Consider the following 18098-nt stretch of genomic DNA (forward strand, 5'->3'; position numbering starts at 1 on the left):
TGGCGCAAACAAGTGGATGATGAGATGAAAAGGCGCGGTAATCCAGAAAGTGAAGCAACAAATAGAGAGAATTGGAGATCTTTTCTTAGTTCGGCCTATAGAACAAATGTTCTGTAATGGGCCAGCTAAGTAAGTAAGTATACTTTTAGGCTGCCTACCAGTTATAGAAAACCATTAAGAGGAGATATCTGTAGATCCTAACATATCTTAATCCAATGTTTATAAGGAAATGTTTTCCACAAATTAAATTATTTCCCCCCCACCCCCCCCCCCTTTTCTCAAAAAATCATACAAAAGCAAGCCTACTTTTAGGAGGTAGCTTTGTGTTATTGTGTTAGGAAATGTTTTTAAATAAGTTAAATAGGTTTTGTGTGTGAGGAGAGAGTAAGGTTCACTGAGAGCACGAGTGTGACCTCATATTCGCTTTTACACACTTTAGGGAGCTGAGAGAGACTTTTGCCGATATTATAAACAATATTTAATAATTCAAACTATTGTAATATTATACTTATATTTGCATTTTGGTCGCCAACATTCGAAAATCGAATTGGCAAATAAAGAAGAAGGGAGCTGTTATTGTGTGAGCTCATTGTTTTTTCACTAATTTGAATAATGTATGTGAAAATAGCGACGTTCACTGAGAGCACCTGTTCCTCTTTTGCTTATCACCGGCATTAATCGACATTAACAGCGTGCCACACAATGTACGATAATTTTTGTTAACGAAGTTTTTCTTATTTAGGGATTTACCCACTTCTTTGCTAATTTCGAACTCAGACCATCACTGAGTGAACTGTTATTATTTGTCATCTTCATTGTATTCAACTTTTTTTCTTATCGTAATAAATTTCTATTTAATTTGTATGGCCACCCTAATATTTCAAATGAAAAAAATATGTATTTTTTGTCATCAGTTCTTCTCTCAAACTTACCCGATTCATTCAATGTAACCAAAATAATTTTGATATTTAAATTTGCACGCAATGCCTCATTCCACAAGGCCTTCGTCTTTTCCAATGATTCGGCCGATGGATCGACAATAACCGCAAGTGGCATACGAATGTAGGCATCTTCGATGTAGTTACGCAATTGTTCATGGGGCAATAAGTGACGTCGACTGGTGCCGGTCACAGCGTTAATGGTCTTGATTGTGGTTGGCGGGGTATTGACTGCTACTGGTGGCAGGGTTTTGGAAGTTGTTGTACTGGTCGTCGTCGTGCTACTGGTGGTGGTGGCTGCAATGGGTATTTGTTTGCCTTTTTTGTCACCAGATGAGGCTGGTAAGGCTGCCGCTGCAGCTGCTGCTGAGGCAATTATTGGATATGGTGGTGTTGTTGGCCCCAGAGTTGGAGATGCGGGTGTCATCATTAGCGGTGGTTGGCTAATTGTTGGTGGTGATGATGGACCATTGGCGGCGGCAGGTAGGGCTTGTGCCGGGGCACTTGTGGTTGGTTGAAATGGCAGGGGGAAACCGGCAGCAAGTATAACCATTGTTGGATGAGTGTCACTGTTGCCACTGTGGGTGGGTGTTGCTGTTGTGGTTGGCATCAATTCATCTTCTTTGGATGACATTTCCTCATCATAATATTCTTCCGAGCTATTCTGTGCAGATGGTGCTTCGTTATTTGCAAATGATCGTTGTTGTGGTGTACCAGCAGCCACGGGCCATTGATGTTGCTGGGGCATGGGTACAGGTTCATTGTTTAGGCGATTGGTTTCCCCAACACTTTCGTGGTAATCATCGACATCATCGTCGTCATCACCATTTGTGTTATTGTTATAGCCTCTATTGTTGTAGTTGTTGTTTGTGTCATGTAAAGCAGCTGCTGTCACCCCACCGTCATTTGATTGTTGGTCGTCTCCATCACCACCATCATCGTCATAGTAACGCATAGCCAAGGGGACAATGTCCTCATTTTCTTTGGATTTTGGTTCATCATCATCGTAGTCTATGGAATGTTGTTGTTGGACACCAGAACTTCTCAGGTGTTGAGGCTCATTGTGATCTCTGTCATCATCGGTATAATCGGATTGTGATAAATTCAAATGTTCTTGGGAGTTGTTGTTGTTGTTGTAATCATCACTGGTTTTCATTTGTCGTATATAATCGGGTATGTTGGTGGGAGCTTGTGCCGTACTCACAGGGTGTGAATGGGGTAATAAACGTCCCATACGTGAATTGTTTTGACGTGGTTCTTCCTCGTCTTCGGCTGCTGCCCGAGAATCATTTACATAATCTTCGGCACTTTGTGCTGCGGGGGTATCCTCTGAGGACCCAAACCCAGTATTATGCAATTGATTATCGGACACATTGCGTACTGTTTTCACTGATACCTCCGTTTCAGTTTCCACTTCCAAATCTGCATCGTGTAAAAGCCGTTGTTGATGTTCCTCGGTTTCCACTTGTTGCTGCATTAAGGCAGGTTCATAGATCTCCTCGTTGGCTTCTGGTACCTCATTCGATGAACTACCAGCATTGGCCGTGGCTTCGTAGGTTTCCCCCGCCGTATCTTCACTGTCTGGATAGGCTGCTACGACCAGGGCGCAGCCTAGTATTAGTGTAAATATTATAAATTTGACTTTGAACTTCATTGCGATCGGTGCTGAAATGCTGTTCTTTACTGGTAATACTGTTCTTGTGGGTAAAAATGTTTGCTTGAATAGCTGGAGGTTTCAAATTTTTCTTTTAAAACTTTCCTTAATACTCCTTAGACATGTTTCTCCTTGAGGTGATGTCGTTAAACTGTAAAGAAAAAGAGAATTCAAATTAAAAATAGAATTCTTTTTGTTTGGGTATTCGAATTTCTTAGGAATTTGCTATTATGGCAGGTCCTACCTATGGCCATGTCCTACCTAAGCTAATCCACGCAATTGAGGTTTTTGCTACCTATGATTCTAGTTAGTCATATAAATAGTAACAGGTATTATGCCATTTAATTATATGACGCATTCGTCGACACTTTCACTGTTCTTCTATTAACCCACACCTAACCTCACATATTTCTGTTTTTTTTCTTTGCAGGTAAATAAAACATTTGACGCTATAATCCATTTTTCTTCAATTTGCAATTAAGCGAAACTTAACGAATTCGTAAGTAAATCGTTTTAATGATATTAACCTATTTTATGTTTCACTATATGAACCTCATTAGAGGTACCTGCAGGTCCTTAAAAATTAAAATTCAATGTTTATAAAGATCACTTTGTCACAAATAAAATTATTGTTCACAAATTAAATTATCCATTCAATAATAATTTCAAGTACAACCAAAGTATAAACCGATATTTTCAAAACTTGATGCATACTTTTAGGCGAGCCATATGTATTTTACTGTTCAAAGAAAATGCTAAACGCAGCATACCAAAAAAAAAAAAAATATGGAGAATACAATTCTAGCTGTAACAAAGACCACAGAGACTACTAAAATCTTAAGTGCTAAAGATGTATAAAGGAGTGACCCTAAATATTGGGTAATTTCGGAGGCCACGACTAGTCATAATCACTGCGGCTATATGCTATTAAACTTTTGTTTAACTTTTGCCAAGGGTGTTCCTCAAGAAATAGACCAAAATAATCCATCATGGAAGTGGATCTAATTGTGATAGACAACCAGCCATTTTGGTCACCGCACAGTGGTTCAGGAATCGCTTTTCCTGACCAAAACCGCAATTTTTTGTCATCACTGATTCTTAATTTCGGTATGGGATTCGATAGTAAACACATCGAAAGTAAAAAATATTGGAATGTGTGGGCGTGGCGTGATCCTAAAGACGACCATTTTTTCCATACCATAGCTATTTCTCGGAAACTATAACAGATATTGTGTTTTGCTAGGTAGGTAGGATTGTTGTCTTTAGAACCGTATCAATAAATTACCGTAGCGTTTGCACAAAGTGAGCTATTTTATTTTTCTTCAGGTACTAAATTTTAGTGAAATTCCAAAATTGGTGGACTAGAACTTTTAGGGAACAGCTTGGACTAATGTTCCGTTTCCACAGGATGATGCCCGAGAGTGACCTTTATGAGGTCTTCTATCTAAAGAAGACCTTTTGGAGGTCTTTTATAATAATATCAATAGAAGAGTTGTAGGGGGTCTTCTATGTAGAAAAGATATTTAGGAGGTCTTCTACGCATAGAAGACCTTTAGGAGGTCTTTCATTTAGAAACTATCTATAGAAGACCTTTAGGAAGCCCTCCTAAATGCGCTATATATAGAGCACTTTTGGGAGGACTTCTCTCTAAAGAAGACTTTTTGGAGGTCTGTTCTCTAAAGAAGACATGTAGAAGGTCTCTTATCTAAAGAAGACCTTTTGGAGGTATTTTATCTAAAGTAGACATTTAGGAGGTCTTCTATCTATCGGAGGAATTATATTAATAGAAGAGTTGTAGGGGGTCTTCTATCTAGTGAAGACCTTTACGAGGTCTTCTAACTGCAGATGAACTTCATGAGGTCTTTTTTCTGAAGCAGACATTAGGGAGCTATCTATGGAAGACCCCTTGTGGGTATTCTCTCTATAGAAGACTTTTACGAGGTTTTCTTTATAAAGAAGACCCTTAGCAGGTTGTCTATCCATAGAAGACCTTTAAGACATTAAGGAGATCTTTTATCTGAAAAAGACCCTTCAGAGGTCTTCCATCTGAAGAAGATCCTTAGGAGGAGACCTTTAGAAGGCCTTCTATCTATAGAAGACCTTTAGAAGATGTTCTATCTTATGAATATCTTTAGGTTGTCTTCTATCAATAGAATATCTTCAGGCGATTTAATATCTTCAGTGGACCTTTATTAGGTCGTCTTGATGAGGTCTTATATTTAAAGAAGAGGTCTTCTACCTACAAAAGACCTTTAGGAGGTCGTCTATCCATAGAAGACCTTTAAGACATTTAGTAGATCTTCTATCTGAGAAAGACCCTTCAGAGGTCTTCAATATAAAGAAGATTCTTAGGAGTAGACCTTTAGAAGGCCTTCTATCTAGAGAAGACCTTTACAAGACGTTCTATCTTATGAATATCTTTAGGTTGTCTTCTATCAATAGAATATCTTAAGGCGATTTAATATATTCAGCGGACCTTTCTTGATGAGGTCTTCTATTTAAAGAAGAGGTCTTCTACCTACAAAAGACCTTTAGGAGGTCTTCTATGTACGGACGATTTTAAAGAGGTGTTCTATCTATAGAAAATCTTTATGAGGTCTTCTATCTAAAGAAAGAAGGTCATTAAGATGTATTCTATCTATAGAAACCTTTAGAAGGTGTACCATATATACAAGCCCTTTAGGAGGTCTTCTATCTAAAGTATGTCTTTAAAGAATATTCTATCAAAAAAAGCCATTAAAAGGCGTTCTATGTATAGAAGACCTTTGGAAGGTCTTCTAGGTACAGAAGATCTTTACTAGAAAACCTTTATGGGATAGAAAACCTTTATGGGATCTTCAGGACAACTTAAGGTGTTCCTTTGTCTATAGGAGGAAATATGTCAAAAGAACAGCTTTAGGGGGGTCTTCTATTTAGGGAAGATCTATAGTAGTTCTTCTATTTAAAGGAGGTCTTCTATCTGAAAAAGTCCATTAGGAGGGTTTCTATCTATAGAAGATATTTAGGAGGTCGTATATAGAAGGCCTTTGGAAGGTCTTCTAGGTACAGAAGATCTTTACTAGATGTTTTATCTATAGAAAACCTTTATGGGATCTTTAGGACAACTTAAGGACTTCCTTTGTCTATAGGAGAAATTATGTCAATAGAACAGCTTTAGGTCTTTAGGTCTTCTATTTAGGGAAGATCTATAGTAGTTCTTCTATTTAAAGGAGGTCTTCTATCTGAAAAAGTCCTTTAGGAGGTTTTCAATCTATAGAAGATATTTAGGAGGTCGTCTGATAAAGGAAAAGTTCTTATTTCTAGACCTATCAAGAGAATGCCTTAAGTCAAGTTTATATGTATCTACAAAGGACCTTTATAATGCCTTACATCTATATATGACCTTATAATGTGTTTTATATATACAAGGACTTTAGGAGGTCTACTATCTAGAGTATGTTTTAGATGGACTTCTATCAAAAGAAAGCCATTAAGAGGTCTTATATCTATAGAATACCTTTAGGAGGTCTTCTATTTAAAGAAAAGGCTTCTAGCTACACAAAACCTTTAGGAGGTCTTCTAGGTACAGAAGATCTTAAGGAGGTGTTTTGTCTATAGAAGACCCTAAGATATGCAGAAGATTTTTAAGAGGCACTGTATATGAAAAAAACAAATTTGGGTTCTTCTAAGTACAGAAGTCGTATGTGCAGGAAATCTTTTTTATTAAGAATGACAATTTTTTTCTAAGTTCGGTTTATAGCACAAATATTCTGTAGAGGCCCAACAAAGTAAGGTAGTATTAGAAAACTTTTATCTGGTATTCTATGTAGAGAATACCTTAAGGATATCTTCTATATATAGACGACCTTTAGGAAGCCTTCCATCTGTAGAAGACTTTTAGGTTTACTATCTAAAGAATGGCTTTAAGAGGTGTTCAAATTATAAGAGACCTTTTTGAAATTTTCTGTCCTTAGTACATCATTAAGAGATTTTGGAAATATGAAAGACTTTTTAGAAGGTGTTCTAACTATATAAAGAAGACCTTTAACCCATTCGTACTTGGTGTTCGATTTTTCGAACAGTAAAATCACGTTTTTTTAAAAAAAAATTTATGGATGAAAAAGGTTAAATTTTAAACAAGTTTTGGTATATGTATAAAGTCTAATCTGTCAGCAAATAAAAAATGTTCTCTTAAAAACCACCCCTCCCCCTCAATGTTAAGGGTAGATTTTTGAAACCTAGATTTTTGGATACTTTTTAAATTAATTTAAAAAAATATGTAAAAAATGGAATTAAAAAAGTAATCATGGGGAATTATTGCCAATATATGTAGCTGTTTCACAAAACATAGAGAACACGATTTACATGCACAAGGGCGACTTTACAGATGTGCAAATTTTATTAAAAATTCCAAAATTTCATTACTGCAGCTTTTAAAAAAAATTAAGTCTAATATTTTTATTGGATGTTCCTAATTTCTAAATTAAAAGCCATTGGAAGTCAATTTACAGCAAAAGAGTAAAGCAAAATTTCAAGAAGTTGTTGCATACTTTTAGGCATATCATATTCCCTGTTTATTTGTAAAAATGCAGAAAGAATTTATGCATTTTTAGATAAAAAGGAGATTCAAAATATTTCAAATCGTTGCGACGCCATTGCATTTTGAAATACACTGAGGGCCAGGGTCATTACTATATGTTTCTTTTACTATTGGATGCATTTGAACAAGGAAAATAAACCTATATGAAGGATTTAAAAATATAATTTTCACATCAGAAAGTCTCAACTTGGAGATTTAACGATCACTTTTAACTTTAAGTTTACTGGAACGCTATAAAACTGATGGAAATGGTGGAACGGGTTAAATTTAACCAATCGCCATGAATTTCCATATGGTAATATTCAAAAATGTTTTACAATCGTTGAAGTTGAGGTTCACCATTTAATAAGTCGCGAACTGTCAGTACATTTTATACAATATGAATATATTTATATTAATTGAAGTGTTTTAGCCGGGGTCGCATAAAATGAACCATAACAAATAAATTATGTGGAAGCTGTGTTGGTGGTAATATTAAAAAATTGGTAAAAATGTGTTGAAGTTTACAAGTTTTTTTGTGTTTTTTCTTGATTTCTGGTCAAACCACGGAAAATTCAGACCTGAGCTCAAAGAAAGAATTAAAGAATACCCTTTGGGCAACATGGTTCTAATGTATGACTTTTTGATATATACACTGCATCCCCCTAAAATCGATGCTGACATTTTGAAGTTTTGAAATCTGGGATTTTTGAATTTTTCTTATAATTGGAGGGCGCAACCAGATAATTACCCAAACTATTTATGGGATTGTAGAACTCGTGATTCCACGTCGTTTGATGTATATCTCATGAGTGTGCTTCATACAGCTCCCTAGTAATAGGAGTGCAAAGTCGAAATTTTAGTGCGTAAATTTTCTATAAAAAGCTATTTTTTGGCTTCAAAATTTGCAACTGTGACTCAGGTACCCTTGAACCCCGCGTGATTTTAGTTTTTTTAACGCGCCGGATCTAATGAACCCTTCCGCTTTCAAATCCATCCACTTAAACGGCGGTTATAGATACCTTGAAAGTAGGAAATTCTGCAAAATTATATTTTGATGATTCCGCGCATTGAACCGCGATTTTCTTTGGTTATTTTTACATAAATGGAATCCTTTATTAGCGATTATATTATTTTCCAAAACCGTGTGGCATAAATTACCGAGATTCTGGAGTAATATTCGTATTTCGTATAAAATAGAATTTGGTAGCACATCCGCGGTTCTTGACGAATTTGTTTAAAATTTGTTATAATGACGTATTTTTTATAGGCGGTCACTGAAATCGGATGCGCCATATAATCTTATGTACATCGCGCAATTTTTACCCACATAAAGGTTTTTTGAACAGTAAGATGCAGCTGACGGCACACTTTGGCCGCTGAATTAAAAGTGGAAAAATCGCTACATATTGATAGAAATGCACTCGCTGTATCTGAAAAGCGCATGCGCCTTTACTGATTTTAACGAATTCGCGAATTATACGTTTTTTAACTTTTATGTTTTTCCTTTGGTTGTAATTTCAATATTACTTTCTATTTCTTAATTCTATTGTTTATCAAAGTAAGCAAATACACTTTCCGGTTTGTCATCGCATTTTCTCTGAAGAAGTTTCAGCGAAGTCTGTCAGTCCTTGCATCGAAATTTAGCGAAATAGTAGAATAACTCCCAAAAATTTTTTTCTATTTTTCGTATTAAACAAAAAAATATATTTTTGAAATAATTTCCATCAATAAGTTTTCGCCTTTTGTTGTTGCTGTAATATATATCCTATCGTTAAAATTTTGGTCTCATATTTTTCTACGCGTTGTCTAGAATCTGTACGTATTTTTAATTTGTTTTTTCGAGTTTTATTTGGACTCTAAATTAGAATAAATTAAATTGACTCCAAGATTTTTTAAGTATTTCTTGATTTTCCGCGAAAATAGAAATACATTTAGTAAATATTTAGGCATCTACGGATAGATATTAAATGCTGTTAACGCTTTATATATACATTTTCTTATTACAGCAAAAATTTAATTTTTAAATATTTGTCCTTTATAAGGGAGTAAAACCCTCCATAACTTTGGAGCGCAGCATCCAATTTTGTGAACGCGAACAGATTTGAAACCACGACTTTTTTCTTAATCTATGTTCCAAAAATTGTGGATGTGCTCGCAAAAAATTTTTTAACATTTCTTCCAATGGAATTGCAAAAGAAATTTGAAATTTACCATATATAAGGTTAGAAAAAATTAAAAAAAAAAATTGTCGTTTTTTTGGGCCGCCTTATTTTGGAAATTTGATGTCCGACGCTAAGGACAAATGTCAACTACAAAAGGTTATTCATGGATGCATTTGGGGCTGTGGATATGTTTTTGTAACGCATACTTACGATGGTTCTTTAGCGGAAATATAGGCATTAAACACAAGTTATTTCTATTTACATACATACGAGGGCGGTTCGGAAACTTCTTAGCCTATCAATGAAAGAGAATAGTTAGTTTTTCAATATAATCTCCTGAAACTTCAATACACTTTGTCCAACGCTTTTCTAGCAATTCTATCCCTTGATTAAAATAGTTTTCCTCAAGGTCTTCAAAATAGTGGTTTACAACTGTAATTGCATCTTCATTTGAGGTAAAACGCTTGCCAGCAAGGATTTTTTTTAGATTTGGGAACAAGTAAAAGGTTGCAATAGTACTCTGAATTTATTGTTTTACCCTTTTGCAGATAGTCAATCAATAAAATACCTTTGAAGTCCCAAAAAAACCGTTGCCATAACTTTACCAGCCGATTGAATTGTTTTTGCCTTCTTTGGGGCACTTCCTCCAGCTTCAGTCCATTGTTTGGATTGTTGTTTTGTCTCTGTCTCTGGATCCATGTCTCATCAACATCTGGATCCATGTCTCATCCATGACGCTTAAAATCCATTTTATTTCGCTTAAAACGATCCAAACAAGCTTGAGAAATGTTCATTCTTATGCGTTTTTGATCGACTGTTAACAAATGCGGCACCCATCTTGCAGAAAGCTTTTTCATCTGTAGTTCTTCATGCAAAATTAAATGGACTCGATCATTTGAGATGCCCATGATGTTAGCAATTTCACGCACTTTTATTCGTCGATCATTTAATACCATATCATGCACTTTGGCTACAATTTCTGTTGTTGTTGCTGTTTTTGGACGTCCACTACATGGTTCATCTTCAATGCTTGTACGACCACGTTCAAATTCAGCAACCCAATTTTTTACTGTTGCATATGAAGGAGCACTTTCACCTAACACATTCACCATATCATTAAGAATTTCTTGTCCCGATAAACCTTTTTTATGTAAATATTTAATGACAGCACGCATTTCTAATTTTTCCATTGTAAAAAAGTTGCGTATGCGTCTTTTTTGAACGCCTGTTTCTATATAAAGGAGTTGCCAGATCGAAACAAAATTTAACATGTGTTCATAACAGTTTCCAAAACACTCAACTTTTTTCTATTTATACCGCGCTTTTTGTGCTAGGCTAAGAAGTTTCCGAACTGCCCTCGTACATATATACATATGTATGTATTTATGTGTGTATTTCATCCATATTCTCTGCCACCTTTCTTCAACAAACATTTCAAAGGGGTTGTGTATTTTTTCTAAAACTCTCGTTTCACACATCATTAACGTTTTGGAAACAATGGATCATAATTTTCTTCTTCTTCTTCTGTTTGTCTTCAGACTGTTTTGTAGATCACACTAATGTCACATTTTTAAATGGTGCTATTTGTTTCTTTTTTATTGATATTTCTTTGTTTTTTTTTTCTTCTTCTTTTTGCCAATCGAAAATTGTGTCACTTCAAGTCAACAGCTTTATAATGCCATGTGATTAATGGTCATTGTAAAGAGCCGTTCGATTTATCGATAATAGTTATTGGTTAGTGGAGTTTTGCTCACTCTTTTTGTCCTACCTTTTTTGGCGTGCGAACAAATAATGTATAGAAGACAAAAAAGAAACATAACAACAACTACAAACGGTTTAATACATTGTTGAAAAAAAGAACAATTAATCACAATTCAATAATACCGTGTTATTAGATTCTTATATTTTGTTGTTTGAGATTTTAGATTTAAAAGTGGCGACAGACGCGGCATGATGACAGCATTATTGATTGATTTTTTTTTGTTTTTTTTAATGATTATTTCATTTTGAACAATTATAATATTCCATTTGCGGATAATAAAGGATTATTATTTTGTTGAACAAATTTTCTTTCTGATTTTGTTTTGGTAAATTAAAACAATCAGACAACATCACCTTTTAACGGTATTTACAAAAAAAAAACACCTCAGCTTAATGTTGACTACATTTTCGGAGTAGTTCAGTCTTGAAAATCTTTGGACTCGGCAAAAGAAGTAGAAAATTTTGTAAGTAATTTGTGAGTATCTTGAAATTCATAAAAATTTTTATTTTTTATATTTTAAAATTTTTATATTTTCACTTAAAATCTCACAAATAACGGCCTTCTTCCTAATAAGGTAAAAATAACAAAAAGGAAACCAAAGATGTTAACATTCAAACGAGGAAAAAATATCCGTACCTGTTCAAAAGAAAATTTTGCAGTAAATAGTAGACATCTTAAAGTCGTTCTTTAGATCGAAAACATCCTAAATGTCTTCTAAATGACAAAAGACATCCTTAAAGTCTTCTATAGATACAGGACCTCATAACAGTTTTCTATATATGTAACTAATACTGAATATCTTCTAGAGATAGGAGACATCCTAAGGATTTTCTTTATATACAATACCCAATTGTATCAGTAGAACACCTACTGAAGGTCTTCTATAGATAACACACCTCTTAATGCCCTTCTTTAGATAGAAGACCTCATACAAAGTTTTGTATAGATAGATCATCTCCAAACCTTTCGTACCCATAATACCTCTTAAAGGACTTCTTTTTTATGGAAGACCTCCTAAAGACCATTTTTGGGTTAGAAGACCTCCTAAAGTTCTTATTTATGTAAAAGGCCTCCTAAAGGGCTTCATGAGATGAAAGTCCCCATTAAAAATCTTTCTTAGATAAACAGCCTGCTAAAGGGTTTCTTTACATAGAAGACCTTCTAAGGGTCTTCTTTAGACCTCATAAAGATAGAAGACCTTCTAAAAGACTTAGTTTTTTTTTATAGAAGACCTCCTAGGTAGCCATTTTTAGATAGAAGGCCTCCCAAAGATCTATAAAAAGAAGACCTCCTAAACGTATTCTTTAGATAGAAGACCTCCTAAAGGCCTTTTTTAGACAAAAAACCTAAAGGACTACGATAGATGAAATACCTCCTAAAAGTCTTCCTTAGACAAAAGACCTGCTAAAGCGTTTCTTTAGATAGAATACTTTCTAAAGGTCTTCTTTAGATAGAAGACCTCGTAAGGGTACCTCCCTCAAAAAAGTTCAACATTTTCGCTTAGGTGCAGTTTAAGGTCTGTTTGTGAAAGTTCTGGAATTTTCCCCGAATGTATTCCTTGTGGTTCTGAATTAAATGTTATTGGGCTTATTCTGAACTAAAATTCCCCGTGAGTTTTTTTTTCACTTTCGCTCTTAAGTTAATACGGCTGAAAGACAAAATTCACGGCGAATTTTCGTTCAGATTAACCTCCTATTATTTTTTTTTCGTGGACCAGACCTAATGCTCCAGTGGGCACGATAACTATGGTAAGGCGGCACCGACATTGCTCCAACCATTGCACATAGCACAGAGGCCAATTTTCCAAAAAACCAGGCCAAAACTCCAAAAATGAATGGATTTAGACATAACCTTAGGTTCTTATATTTTTCGGGTCGCTGATTTCATTTTTCGTATTTTTAACCCTTAGACGGTCGTAAAAGTGTTCTTTTTGGTCCCTTCTCCTATAAAATGTGATCGTATCAGATTAAAATATTCTACAAATTTGATCGCCATAAATTTTTACTGTAGGTCCTAGAAGACACCAAAACTCTATATCTCACTAAACTCCAAAAATATGCAAAATTATAAACACATTTTAGGGTTAAGGTCGTACTTCATGTGGGTTTTGGCAAAATTGTCATACAAAGCATCATTTTAGAAGAACGGCGTCAAAGACAAAAATGTTCTCCGCTAAATTTCACTATAAGTCACCAAAGAAATTAAATCTCTATTTGCATTACATACCAAGGAAATATCAGTATCAATTTTGTGATAAAACCAACCATTTCCACCGTTTCTTCAGTTTTGGAAATATTTGAGTTTAGATCACTTGGAATCCTTGCACTTTAGGTGTATAATGTCTTTGGCAACTTTACTGACAAGAATGCGAGGAATATTTTTCTTAAAACAATTAACCCTCGTGCGAGTCATAAAAGGGGTCCTTTTGCTCCCTTTTTCCACAAATCTTTAAAATCTCCTATAAAATGTGGTCGGATCCGACCAAAATATTCCAGAAATTTGTTCGCCATAAAATGTTACTATTGGTCTTAGAATATATCTAAACTCTAAATTATACCCAAACGCCAGAAAGTTACCCTATAATGTACTCTGACATTCTGAATGAAAGAAAATCTGTACATACCTGCAAGACAAAATATCACATAAAAACTTAAAGTGCAAATATGTGCAGAATGTTTCGATGGAAATTAGCAAAAAAAAACTCTTCCATTTTTATGAAATGGTAAGGTACAGAGCCCAACTCGATCTTACTCACAACTATTTTCATCATTTATTGTGAAAATTGACGCATAAAAAATCAACAAGTACGAACACCAATTACATTGTGATGGAACTCAAAGTCTGGGGTGTGGAAAATTTTTTTTGGAGATGAAAGCCCTTGATGGGTATAATAAGAACCCAAAAGGAAATTTTCGCCATAGGTCAAGTTTCTGAGATATCGCACAATGAAGTTTTTAATTTTTTCCCTACAATACTTGTGAAAATAGCACCATATCTCTGTTTGGCGTTGTTGTAGCTTCGTTTTGAGATGACATGTCTTCAGTCAAATCGATTGGCGAATATTTTTGTAGAATATTTCATTCTTCTAACTCAATGCCTTTCATGTCCTTTTCGTCCTTTATTTCTTGAACCGTAGTGAAAGTACCACAGATGAGATTTTTCAGCATCCAAATTTTCTACAAAATTGTTGCTCAGAAGATTTTAGATACGGTTCTCTTTGACAACTAATCGATTTTGTTCCGCTGCAACTAGCAAAATTTTCATAAGCGAATTAATTTAAATTGATTGAAAACTCTATAAGCTTTTTAATGGTATACATATACGTTTAATCGGTTACTTAAAACCGGTTCAAATATCGGTTTTAATGTCGGAATATCCGGTTCAAAAACTGAGATAACCGGATCTATCCTCCAAGAGCGAATCACCCCTGTCCCTTCGGTGATGTCTATGGGAATATATGTACATATGTATGTAAAATATGTATATAATGGAATTATGTACTGGCATATAATGCTATAAAAACTTTTAAATATTAACATTAATTTAAGCGAAATCATACATTTATGAAGAGCAACTACTCTTGAATATTTTTCAAAGTTTGTTGCTTAAGTCTTTTGTTTTGTGTACATATTGTCTAAATATTTCTATTATTATTATACCCTCAGCCTTTAGGCTAAAGAGGCTACTTACACTTTGATACGACCACAAATGTGCCTCATCGAAATAATGGTTTTAGACCCCAAGTATGTTTGTACGATATCCGTTTCAGACAATTTTGAGTAGATCTAGCAATGTCCGTCCGTCTGTCTGCCTGTCTATCTGGCAGGCTGGTGCGCACGATAACTCTCGAACGGATTAATCGATTCGTTTCAAATTTTGGGTATCGAAATATTTTGTCCAGATTCGATTTAAGTTCGAAGATGGGCCATATAGGTCCACTCCTTCAGGTACCTCCCCCACAAATGTTCAAAAATTGTCGCAAAGTTTGTGCGCACAATAACTCTTGTAGGGAATAACCGATTTGGTCCATACTTTGCACATCGTGTAATTTCTACCAAACTTAGATGAGGTTCCAATATGGACTCAATCGGTCCACTCCTTCGGGTACCTCCCACACAAAATTTCGGAAAAGTTCAGTTTAGGACCTGGTCTCGAATCGCTTTGTTTTTTCTTTACGCAAGTTGTATTCGCTGTCCTCTATACGACGCTGTAAGTTTCAGTAGGGGCAAGTCCATACTTCCTGAGAAAATAGCCTGAAAGTTACAAAAAACCCTATGACACCGTGTGTAGTGGTTGGAGCGCACGATAACTCTCGAACGGGTCAACAGATTGGGTCCAAAATTTGGCTTTCGTAATATTTTGCCCAAACTTAGTTTAAGTTCGAAGATGGGTAATATCGGTCCACTCCTTCCGGTACCTCCCCCACAAAAGTTCGAAAATATTCGGAAAATTTGTACGTACGATTACTGTTGAAGGAAGCAACTGATTTGGTCCATAATTTGCAACTCGTGAAATATCTACCAGACTTAGATAAGGTTACAATATGGACTCAATCGGTCCACTCCTTCGGGTACCTACCACACAAAATTTCGTATAAGTTCAGTTTAGGACCTGCTCTCGAATCGCTTTGATTTCTGTTTTAGCAACTTGTATTCAATGCCCCACATACGGCGGTACAAGTTTCTGCAGCGGCAAGTCCATACTTCCTGAGAAAAAAGCCTGAAAGTTGCACAAAACTCCTATGACACCGTGTGAGGTGGTTGGAGCGCAAGATAACTCTAGAACGGATCTGCCGATTCGGTCCAAAATTTGGCCTTAGTAATATTTTGTCCAAACATAGTTTAAGTTTGAAGATAACCCATATCGGTCCGCTCCTTCAGGTACCTCCCCCACAAAAATTCAAACATGTTCGGAAAATTTGTTCATACGGTAGCTCTTGAAGGGAGTGGCCGAATTGGTCCATACTTTACACATCCTAATATATCTACCAGATTTAGATCAGGCTCAAATATGGACTATATTTGTCCACTCCATCCGGTACCTAACACACACATTTCGGATAAGTTCACTTTAAGACCTGATATCGAATCACTTAGATTTTTGTTGAAGCAACGTGCATTCACTGCCTCAATTACGATGGTAAACGTTTTTTCAGGGGTAAGTCCATACTTCATGAGCAAACATCCCGAACGGTGTAAAAACCCTCTATGGCACCATATGTAGTGGCTGGAGATCCACTTTCATAATGGTCAATGTAGATCCATTCCTTTTAGTATCTCCTCCGCAAAACTTTTGATCTCTTCCCAAAATTTTAAAAATTCCCTAAATATATACGTTTTTTGGGAAAAAATTGTTTCAATATATACATGCTGAGGGTATATCTCTGTCGGCAAAGCCGACTGATACTTTTTTACTTGTTTCAATTTTATTTTTTACGTCCATATTTAGGCGAACCAAGATTTAGAAAAATTGTTATTCTATTTCATTTTCAAGAAGATTTTTAAAGGGTTTTAATTAACGTTAATAAATTTTAATTTCGTCTTAAAGATTTTTGATATATTATACAAACAAATATAATGGAACAAAAATCTTAAAAGCTATAAATTCTAAATTAAAGAGAGAATTAATATTATTATTTTGTTGATATACTATACAATATTTAATAAAGAAAAAAAAAAGAAAACTTGTATTTGAAGCTTCTAAGCCAAGCACATTGTTGCCCAACCTGTCTCATCAGTCAGCTTAATAAAATTATCATTTACATACAAAAGTATTTTATGATGAAGTCTGGTTGTGGCTATCGAATGAAGTGATACTTATGCCCAGCGGGGGGAGGGGGTCTTCATTGCAAATTAATGTTAAGATTTATGTTCTCTTGACAATCAACAAGACATTATGATATGGCTGGGAATTCAACTACTGATTGATCTTGTGGTCATATTAATTACTTTCAGAAAACAAAAAACAGCAAAAGAGAGGTGTGTTTGTAACCGGAAATAAATAGTTAATCTTTTTAATTATTCTCTTTAGTTGCGCGTATCATTGGTGGATTAATTCGAATAAAAATTAAGCATTTAAATTAACTACCGCCTTAACAACTCTTTAACTTTCAGATCTTGCAAAAATGATAATAAATGTCAGGGATACATGGAAAGGCTAATAATAAATTTATTTTACTTTAACAATTTAAGTTAATCACTTATAACTGGATAATTAATATAAGTATCATATAAAAAATTCCATCAAGTATTATGACAATCATGGCAATCTCAATCACCATACATACCTCAATTTGTAAGCATGGTGATTAAATAAAATATAAACTAAATGCCTTATAAAGATCAACAATAATAGATACAAAGGCAGTAAAAAAGTAATAAACAAAAATAATACACAACAAAAGTCAACAATGGCATCCTCCTCAGCAACATCAGAAACCACAACAGAGCAAGCCCAACCATCAGACTACCACGACGACCACCAGCACCACCACCACCATCATCATCACCGATAATAGATGGCAACCTTGACCATTCAATTCTATATGAGCGGTTTTTTTATAAATTTTTTATTTAATTTTTATTTGATACTTTTTTTGTTTATGAATTAATTTGAGACAAGAAGCAGCAGCAGCAGATGATGATGAGTCTTCTTCTCGATTCGTGTGTCTACAGACGCCTTTTTGTTTAAATTTATGCAACAAAAGTTGTTGTAGTTAGTGAATCTAATCAGATAGATCTTGCCGGTTTATGTTATTTGTTTTTTTTTTTATTTTTTTCCTATGGCCAACCACCACCACCACCGACCATCTTCAACTTCAAAAGCGCAGACAGTCCCAAAGATTGCAAACATTAAAAAAACTTAAATTTGAAAATAATTTAAAATTTTAAAAACAAATTGCAATTGTTGTTGTCTAATAATAATTTGAAAACATGCGAGACGAAAAGAGGGCTGGTGGTGGAAATAAAAAATCAGTCTATAATTAATGTTGTGAGAATCATAAATAACCAGCTGGCTTATA

At 34.9% G+C, this 18098-nt stretch overlaps 2 protein-coding genes across 6 annotated transcripts in view; one reads left to right on the forward strand and one right to left on the reverse strand.

Moving 5' to 3' along the window:
- PAPLA1 (Phosphatidic Acid Phospholipase A1) overlaps nucleotides 1–18098 on the forward strand; it is a 287526-nt gene that overhangs the window by 59108 nt on the left and 210320 nt on the right. The window lies entirely within an intron of this gene.
- The window catches only part of LOC141398884 (uncharacterized), a 171316-nt gene that overhangs the window by 52464 nt on the left and 100754 nt on the right, over nucleotides 1–18098 (reverse strand). For all 4 annotated transcript variants that reach the window (XM_073976655.1, XM_073976656.1, XM_073976653.1 and 1 more), the window contains one exon: nucleotides 933–2743. In XM_073976655.1, coding sequence (XP_073832756.1) covers nucleotides 933–2592 — 1660 coding nt within the window. In that variant the 5' untranslated portion in view covers nucleotides 2593–2743. The remainder of the gene's footprint in view (nucleotides 1–932; nucleotides 2744–18098) is intronic.

Source organism: Musca autumnalis, unplaced genomic scaffold (genome assembly GCF_047663935.1).
Source record: "Musca autumnalis isolate F117 unplaced genomic scaffold, ASM4766393v1 scaffold_3, whole genome shotgun sequence".
NCBI classification, from domain to species: domain Eukaryota; kingdom Metazoa; phylum Arthropoda; class Insecta; order Diptera; family Muscidae; genus Musca; species Musca autumnalis.